We start from the raw sequence: 9,995 nt of genomic DNA, 5'->3' as shown, positions 1-9,995 counted from the left end.
CAATTATATAATTTAACCTAAAATTTTTATTTGAAATGATGATTTATAGTGTCAGTTCAGCTTGCCGTTACACCATTAAGGGTAATTAACGTTTAGTGACTAAAATATTACAACACAGTATTGTAAGTGACTAAAATATAATTTGAGATAAACAAAAGTTATTATTTTAGCAATTTACCCTTAGTTATTTATTAATGGCGTGCATAAGATTAGTTTATTTAAGCGTAAATATATTCCTGGAACAACTGGGGCAAAAAGAGCAAGAAAAACAAAAATCTTTTCTGCTCAGTTAAAATGAAGGATTCCAGTCTGAATCTCACATTTTTCTCTTCATTTTTACGGTAATTCACTTCGAAATAAATATATTAGTTTTTCTTTTAAAATGCCAGCTGAATTCTCTTTGAAACTGTTAGTCAGGAATTACGTTTTTTCTTTTAATCTTAGGTTTTCGTTTCTCTTTGAATTTCGATTATTTGTGCTTATGTAACGAAGAAAGGTGCTGAAGAAAGGTGCTGCTGAAGTGCTTTTAAATGCATACCAACTTTGTGGCAGAAGTTACTTTAAAGAAAAATAAAAGTTAAAAATTGGGCACTATTAAATTACTTTTCTTCAAACCTATTATTTGAAGAAGAATACTTCTTATGAACTTGTAAATTCCATTGAATGTTAAAAAAAAAAAAAAGCTGCTTGCAAGCTTTGTGTGTGTGTATAGTTTTACTATTACTTTTCTGCACAACCTTCATCTCTATAATTCGCAGTCATGGAATCCAAAGTCATAAATTTTGGACATATGAATGGTTATATAAGTATATTGGAGGGCAATAGATTCTCATTATAGTGAGCTTGCTGTCAATTACAAAAGCAGGTAGAAGCCTATTTTCACAATTGTTGTGCATTTCTATAAAGAAAATTACATAGTATATTGTTATTTTAGTTATCTTCTACCCATTTATTAAAAATACTGATTATGTTTGGTTAAAATCCACATATTTTCTTTTGGCACAAAAGGATGCCAAGGCCTAGGAGGAACTAGGAAAGGGGAATTTGTAAATGCCAGGGATCGAACTGCTGACTCGCTGAGTCCATCTCCCAAAGGATGTTGGTGAACCATTTAGACTAAGCCCTAAGTTCATTAATTGAATATTTTCAATTCAGAATGTGAGTGTTCTCTAATGGTATCTTCATTACTTCTTCATGACTAGGATAGGCAAATGGGTAATTATGGTGACATTTGTACCGCAATGTATGTAATTGTCTTATTTATTGTAGTGATAATTGCGTAGCTATAGACAAGGGGAAAAATGAACTAAGTGCAATTCCTATTCATAACTTCTAATTTGAATTATCATGAAATGGGAAATTTGATTCCTATAGTCCTACAAAATTATCCTGGTGGATTACTTCAAGGTATGAACACAGCTGGGACTTGGATTTAATCAACTGTTTTTCCGACCTCATCATTTTTTGATTATTTCTAGCTATTTAAAGACATTTTCAATTGCGGATACAATTAAAACGACAGTTCAGTGGAATTTGGGATATCAGAAACTCAAACTAAATGCTTCTCCTTTCATATGAAATTGAAGCATTTTATGGAGTAAATAGTGAGAGACTAGAAAAGAAATTAAAACATTTTGTGCCATTATTCAAATGCATTTTTGTGCTTCTATATGCATGCACTTGTAGACACATGGTAGTGGTGATGCTGATGCTGTTGGTGTTGGGGGGGAGGGGGCAGCAAAGAAAAAATGATGAAGTTCACATATGGACATTTGGGGTGGAAATGTGAAAAGATGGTTTGGATGGAGGATTATTTGATACATTTTGAAGAGAAGAAGATCATAGTACATGGTATTATGTAACTAGGAAGGACTGAATTTCTCAATACGAGTGAATGGAAAGGATTCATGTTAGGTTGAGCTTAGTTGAGTTGATTTGGTTAGTAATGTGAAATTATGCCAGTTTATTTTTGTGAAGTTTTGTATCTGCCCTTTGGCTCTATTTAACAATGTCAAATAAGACTCCTGACATCAAAATTTAGAAAATTGATAGTGAAGTCCTAATTCCAAGGTAAAATTTGCAGGCAAAGAACATCCATCTGCGTAAACAGTACTAAATAGTTTTGTATCTTGCCCTCCCATTTCTTTTCTTGTTGTGTAGCTTAATATATTTTTTAATCATTTTTTTTTTCTTCCAATATTGGAAGGTACTAGAATATTTATCAGTACGTATGCAGAGATATAAGTCGCAATTGCAGATTTTGTTAACCACTGACTCATTTGCTTAACATTTTGCCTAATTTAGGTGACACTGTAATTACTCAACTTGTCCACGTTGAGCAATATGAATGGTGGAAAGTATGCACATTGATTTGTAGTGCCTTTCTTGACACTGATTGGACGAATAGTTGTTTTTACTAACTATAGAGCACCTGAATCCAAAACGTAACGGATATGGGGCTGGTAAAGAATTCTACCTTTTAAACCTTTTATCTCAATATGTTACCATATATTTGCTGTTGCTGAGTTATTATGTCTTCATTAAACATGTTCAAGTTTTATTTCTATGATTATTTTCAGTTTATTGAATTTAAAATGAATAAAGTTGATGCAGAAAAAAAAAACATTAAGACATTTTCCAATTGAAAAATTCAAGATAGATCACATGCTTATCTTGACATTATAGGTAAGATATGCTTAATAAGTCATTTTGTATTTTAAATAATTAGACATATCAGAAACAGAAATTTCTAATTTCACTGTCTTATACATCAGTAGATGTTCAATAAAAATGCAACCTGGAATGTTACTGGTTTTTTGGTAACAAGCATTGCCAGATATGCCATTTCTGTATGTCTGACTGTAGTGGTGCTATTGGATACGCCCACCTATAAGTACATTCACAAGTATTTTAACCTAAAAGAATCAGGTGTTTAAGATATTCTCTGATTTTCTTTATTGGTAAATGTGATAACTTTTTTGCCTTTTGTTTCTTCTTTCTTTTCTTTTCTCTTAACCATATAGTTTATCTGTGTATTACAGAAGCATAGATTTTTATGGAGGATAGGGAGAGTATGTATGCTGCACTTTTTGGCATGGATGAGGACCAAAGGGAAAAGGAGCAAGAGAGGTTGATTGCTAGGAAAAGGAAGAGAAAGGGAATCCCGAGGAAACTTGTTCTTTGTAATGAAAAGTTATCAACCTCTGACTCTTTCCATCGCAGCCCCGCTGAATACTTTTCAAATGAAGGTAAATTGGATTCTGGCTTAGACTAAGCATATTTATTTAGATAATTAACATGAACCACTACAAATTCAATCCATTTCTTGGTGAGACTGTACTAAGAAAATAAAAAGATTCAGATGTTAGAATTACTGGCATACATATTGTTAGTTTTGACTTTTTAAGTTACGATTAACATGGTTTATGTGTTATTTTCACACATGGATTATCATATTTGCAGAGTGTTTCGACGTGAACAAAATTGGGGGAGATTTTGTTCCCTGTTCATTGACTGTCTGTTCTGGGGAGGTAAGTCATGTGTAAGGCTACTTTACTTTTAATGCTATTATGTTAAGAATTTTGTTTACTTATTAAGATTTATAGTAATTTTGTATGTAATTTTCTATTAAATGAAGGTTATTTACAAAAATGATGACGACAATTTTTTATGCTTGCAGGACATAATCTCAAAAATAACTTCATTTGTTGAGAGTTGTTCTTGTAACTGTTACATTGCTTCTGCTACCGGATGTGTTGCTCGTGCTAGCATTCTTGAATGTGGTACGGCTTCTGCACATGAGGTGAGATCTCAAATCATACCATATCACTGTAGATTCTCATACTAATACTGTATATATGCATTTGAGTTTATGCACATTAACAACTAATTTCTTTCTCCAAGGTCTTTCATCAAGTGCTTTATATTTTTCTTATGTGATTCTGTAGTTGTCATCTTTTATGTGTATCACTAGTTAATGGTAAGTGGAGGTGTAAATGAATGAATTCCGGCCAAGTAATTTTTTTGTTTGTGTATTTATTGTTTGATTGAATTAATCAATAGCCTTTCCTTGGCGATAAGTTTCAATTATGTTATTGTTTTAAACTTAAGATAATTGGATGGTGATTTGTGTCTATGCTAGTCTATTGAGGCAAAGTATTAGATTGATGCCGGTTTGGATTACTTGCAGGATTTCAATAATTTTCTTGCTAACTAGTTAGTCCCCCCCCCCCCCAAAAAAAAAAAAAAAAAAAAAGAGTTGCTCACCAACTTGGTTTTGCTGTTCTACCCCCATCTTGTTTTACTCGCTTCACCAAAACCAAAAGTTTTGTATGTTTAAAACTATTTTCCTATAATTTTTCAACCTTTTCTTTTTCCCTTGCTCTCTATTTTTAATTTGACTGGTATTTTAATACAAATTTCTGTTACTTTTTTTCTTCCTCTTATTTAATTTAATTTTTCTCTCTTTTCGATGCTATGCATCATCTAAGGAAGGTGCATTGAGTCTAAATTTGCAGCTGTCCACTCCTTTTGGGCTGGGTGATTGACCATCAAGCCAAAAGCCCTATGGTTAGTGCACTTGTGTATTTGGGGTTCCCATGCTAGTTGTAATGTTCGTTTTGTACAATTGTTGGGCTATACATTTTAGGAAACCTATCCATCCCTGATAAAGCAGGATTCAATTTCAGTTCTTTGGTAAGCCACCAAAGAATTTAGGAACTAAGCTCACTGGCACCTTCCCATCTAGGTTAATATTGACGAGGGCTAATTAGAAACCATCAACTAGTCTTGATTGGATTTTGTGGTTCAGATATTGTAACATTTGTAATGTTTCTACACTGTTTTAACTCCATCTTTTGCTTGATTTCATGACAGGGCATGTAGCATGTTAGGCATTACAAAGTGTTATTTTTTCTCTCTCATAGGGAAACAGCTGCATATAAGAATTCATAGATGCTCTCTAGTCATATTGAATGGGGAGAGAGAAAGGAAAACCTAACATTGTAATAGGGAGGGGTAGAAAGAATAATGTAAGGAATGTAGCCTAGATTCGAAACACTTGATTTCAAATTTATGCTGTTATTAAAGTAGTATTCATGGTGAGTTTTTTTTTTTTTTTTTTTAAAGTGAGGTATTTTATTTTAAACTGTTCATAAGTGTGTTTATTTGGTGCCACTAGGCTGGCTAAGGGTAACCCTAATCCTAAGCACATTAAGGCCTTTTTAAGGGTTTAATAGGGTATTATTTGAACTATATTCTTGTGTGAGTCATATCTGGCATTTTGTTTTCTGTCTCTTTGTGATATTTATGTAATAATTTTTTGTTTAAACAAGTCCTAAAAATGAGCTATGTTTCACTACAAGTTTTGTGCATTTAATTGCTTTTGAGAATGTTGCCTATTCACTTCAAAATCCTTGCACATTTTTAATTGGTTTTTGCGACTGCAGCTTCTTACATTTTTATATGCCATGTTGAAGGCAACACTATTTAAAACCAATATTAGAAATATTACAAAATTACTTCTTTCTACTGAAGCCAATTATATCTAGCTGACAAATGGAGTAAAGAAACTATATTTAATGTATGGGGGCAGGGTATGAGAAGAAATGATAGGAAAGTGATATTTGTCAATTGAGTTACCGTTTGTTTCTTTTAGGCATTCTGTTAGCCTGCCTTATTTTATGGTGCTTATACCATGCTTCTAGCAGAACATTTTGTGATAAAATGTTGTATCTTTATGTTTGCAAGTGTTCTTGATATAACAAGTGATTGGCTAGCACATTGGATTATCTTATTTTTAACGAGTACCCAGGATTTCTTTTTATCATGATGCACTTGTAATACTCCTTTAGACTAGTCAGCCAGAACAATGCAGTTGACTGGCAGTGGCATAACATTAAACTTGAGGCATGAGAAATTGCTTGTCTTTCTTGGTCTGGAAAGAGCTAAGTTGTGTGTATTATTTCGCTGATAACTAGTGCAGGATCCACTTGTCATATGTCATTTTCTCCGGTAAATGATGCAATGCAATGGCTTCTACCAGTATTAATACTAATGCTTCTCGCTAACAAACATAATGTAACTGCACATTAGTTGGCAGTGGTATTTAAGTAGGCCTTCATTCTTGCACTTCATCTTTGTCTTTCTTACTCTTCATAGGAAAATGTTTTAATTTAACTGTTTCCTCTTTTCTTTTTCTTTTCCTTTTCATAGACCAAATTACTTCCTATTATTTTCATGGCTTTTCTTGAACTAATGTTACAGATTATGAGAGAAATGATAGATATGATTCCACTTCTTTATTTATTTTTTCAGTTCTGTTTGAATCTTTTATCATCTTCTAGACTTGCTTGCACAATCTTTGTTGGAGATAGTGAGGCTTCTAAATTCTCATACCACAGTTTTGCTTTATCCCTCAAAGCACCGTGTCGCTTATCTGATGACTGCTGGCTCTGACAATTTCTTCATTTCCCGTGCAGGGATCATATGAAATAGTCTCCCTGACAGGGCACGTCTCCATGCCCTTAAACCTTGGTCGCAGTAATGGTTATGGAATTCTGATCACTTTGGCATCCAAAAATGATTCTGTGTTCGGGGGCTATGTTTCTGGCCCTTTGATAGCAAAAACTAATGTTCAAGTAAGGACTTGATTTCCCTGTTGGTTTATTATATCAGCCGTAGGAAATTCAGTCTTGTGTGAATAAATTTAAGGTATAATGATAAATTTAGCATTCAATGTTTATATCTTTTTGTCAATTTGGCTATTTATTATTGTTTTTAGCTAAATTAGGCCATCAACCTTTTAAAAAGAGTCAAAATTTAATCAACTTTTTAAAAAGAGTTAAATTGCTTTTTTTAATAGATTTACATACTAAAAGGTTAAATCTTTAAACATGACAACCCGCGTGATAATCCACGATATTTTTTGAACTTTATATATATGTATTGGACATTTCGACTTTTTAATTGTTGGGCATATGAGATAAATGGTGCCATGTCAACATGAAATACGCGTGGACTTTCATATGAGTTGTCATACCAACATGGTAAAAAATTAATGTTTAGTCAACTTTTCTATTGAAGTGAAGTGATTTGACTCTTTTTTTAAAGGTTAATGGTTAAATTTAGCTAAAAAAAAGAATAAGGGTTAAATTGACAAAATTTTTAAATGTTGCCTAAGTTTAAGTAGATCTTAGATTATTGGTAAAAAGATCTCTCTGATCCATTTCAATTTCGGTATTGAGCAAATTTGTTACTTTAAAAATATAGTAATTTAATCTTTGACAATTTCAAAATTGAGCATACAAGGGCAACTAATCACATGATTAATGTTTTTAGTCAAGTTTCACATAGTTTTGATTGTATAATAATAAATTTAGCTCTAAAAGTTTACTCATTTTGTATATCTTATATATACTTGAAGCTAAATTCTTTTATATATTCTTTTAAAAATTTTAAATTTTTAAAATTTTATACAAATTTTTCAGATAATTTTTTTGATTAGTATCAAATTGACTAAATATGCAAGTATTTAGAGCTTAATTTTATTATATCAATCAAATTTATGTACATTTGACTGAAAACATTAACGCCTTGATTAATTGTCTTTAATTGCTCATTTTTAAATAGGTAGAGATTAAATTGCTTCAAATTTTTTTGAGATGGATTAATTTAATTAATATCAAAATTTAGTAACATTATTGTAGTTGAAGCATAAAAGAAAGGAAAAAGAAAAACCTCTTTATTTAGTGAAGCATTATATGTTAGATTGTCCAATATGAGCTTTTATTACGTCCAAAGAGAATTTTTTTCCTTCAGAGGAAATTTTAGGTTCCATTTGGTTATCATTTTTTAGAAAATGGAAAATATTGAAAAAGAGCGTTTGGTTAAAATTTTAAAAATGATTTTTAGAAAATGAAAATATGTGAAAATTAAAAAACAATGAAAAAATTTTACTGTTTTCACTAAAAATATTTTGTAAAATTGAAAACAAATGTTTTTAAAAGTTGTTAAATAGTAAATTTGTTACCCTAGTTCAAATTCATATAAATGTAGGTATATTATTTAATTTATTTCTATTATAGGAAAATAGGTACCAAACATGTTTATATTATTAAAAATACCTTCAACCCTAAATCCATGTAATTTTGTACAAATGTGAACATAGACAATTGCTGTAAAGTTGGAGTAAAGTCTTGATTGTTGAGAAGTATTCATGATGATGTAGGTTATATATATATATTTGAATAATCTCATTATAAGTTTTGATTATATCTATTCTTTTTTTGATACAATGCCTAGAACTATTTATAGCCCTTCTTCAATCTATAAATAGGAGGATAATGTATTTTAGCGTACTTAAACTTACATCCTCTTGTATTGGCAACAATGCTCATACCAATTGAACTAAGACTTAATTGGCTAATCCGGGTTATACTTATGAAAGTTGTTGGAATTACTATATTAAACATTTAGTTATTAACAATTTGTATTGAATGTTTTCCAGATTGTGCTGTGGAGGTTTACTAGTCCTTCTGCAAAGGAAGCTTCTACGTCCGGTGCAGAATCTCCGGCGGCCAAAATGGAGGTTTCTTAAAACTTATTGCCCTAAGGATATATTAAGTTAAATTTGTTGTTTCTGGTGGGGGTTATAATCCTTCACTTCTCTGACTCTTTCAAGCTTGATGATAAAAGCTAGAAACTTGGCTTCATTTTGGATCGTTGCGAATAAATTCAAGTTTGGATTTGGCACTCTTAATTTGGGTTGTCCCTAAGCAGCCTGGGTTTTGCTTTTTGTTGAATGGTATTTTGTTTAGGGGGTTTATATTTGATACTGTGTCAAATCAATCCCATATATATTTGGATAAATGTCTTTCATCTACCATTTCTGATTTCCTATTTCCCCCTATCTTGTCTAGATTTTCTCATGTTTTGTTTGGAAACTTGGGGAGTAATTTGAATCTTGAACCGGATTGGACTAGATTGATCAATTACTCCGGGAACCGATCGGTATTAAAGGGGTTGAATCAATTGGACTGTAAACCAAATCTTGTTTCTTAAAAGCATAATTGTTGGAACCTGATTGGACCAAATTGATCAGTTGGTTCAAGAATCGATTGGTCTGTTAGTTCTGACAAATGGGTTGAACCGGTTACATTGTGAACCACTTTGAATTGAGATAACAAATCGTTTTGAATTGATGGTTGAATTGAATTTTATAATTTTTATTTTTTAATGAATTTTTAATAATGTATTTAACTGAAATTGGATTGGCAAAATATTAAAATTGATTTATTAAGTAATTAATATTACGATGTATGAAATATATGGAATATATAAACTCAAAATCTTATATTATGATATATGAAATAAATTTGGAGAGAAATTTACTTGTAGTGTAAAATTAAAGTAGTTTTGCACCATTTCGTATATTTTAATAAAATTAAAGTAGTTTACCGAGTAAAAAGCATATAAACATAAATTATAGTAAAAATTATAAGACTCCAAATGTAAAGTATTTTTATTTTCACAATCCTTATTTTCACGTTGTGGTCGTCATCATTATCATTATTATTATAATAATTATTATTATTTACCTATTTTATTTATTAAGTGTTTTGCTGAGTTGGTGTCGCCCTCAACCGGGTCACCAACTCATTTAGGAAAATTATGGAAATGCTTTTTGGTAATTAAAATAAGTTATATTATTTGAGATTATTTTAATATTTTTATTTTAACAAAAATAAATAAAAATATGTATATGGTGAGATTTAAACCCGTGCCAATTGGATTGATAAAATATTTAATTTACCACTAAACTAAAACTTTTAACATATTTTATAGAGAATTGTAATACATTTAATATTATTAATATGATGTATTTATGTGTTTAAATTTCGTTTAACTCACAATTTAATCTATTTTTTATTTTAATATCGTATATATTTCATGTGCTATTATAATTAATTAGTTTCAAACTTTATGATTTATTATTT

General features: G+C 30.7%; 1 protein-coding gene across 3 annotated transcripts; it reads left to right on the top strand.

The window, feature by feature from the left end:
- Window positions 1-233: 233 nt before the first annotated feature.
- LOC105780760 (AT-hook motif nuclear-localized protein 1) lies at window positions 234-8,898 on the top strand. Of its 3 annotated transcripts, XM_052629758.1 has the most exons (8): window positions 256-341; window positions 1,009-1,158; window positions 2,305-2,462; window positions 3,042-3,248; window positions 3,463-3,530; window positions 3,680-3,802; window positions 6,480-6,638; window positions 8,507-8,898. In XM_052629758.1, the coding sequence occupies exons 4-8, from the start codon at window positions 3,056-3,058 to the stop codon at window positions 8,594-8,596; spliced, it is 633 nt and encodes a 210-aa protein (XP_052485718.1). In that variant the 5' UTR covers window positions 256-341; window positions 1,009-1,158; window positions 2,305-2,462; window positions 3,042-3,055; the 3' UTR covers window positions 8,597-8,898. The 3 variants fall into 3 exon arrangements, with proteins under 3 accessions (XP_012460709.1, XP_012460708.1, XP_052485718.1); XM_012605254.2 differs by lacking the exon at window positions 1,009-1,158 and having other exon boundaries at window positions 236-341; XM_012605255.2 differs by lacking the exons at window positions 1,009-1,158; window positions 2,305-2,462 and having other exon boundaries at window positions 234-341.
- Window positions 8,899-9,995: the final 1,097 nt, after the last annotated feature.

This window comes from Gossypium raimondii, chromosome 4 (assembly GCF_025698545.1).
Source record: "Gossypium raimondii isolate GPD5lz chromosome 4, ASM2569854v1, whole genome shotgun sequence".
Classification (NCBI taxonomy): Eukaryota; Viridiplantae; Streptophyta; class Magnoliopsida; order Malvales; family Malvaceae; genus Gossypium; species Gossypium raimondii.
The sequence above is the reverse complement of the archived record's forward strand: the minus strand, read 5'-3'. Positions and strand labels throughout refer to the sequence as shown.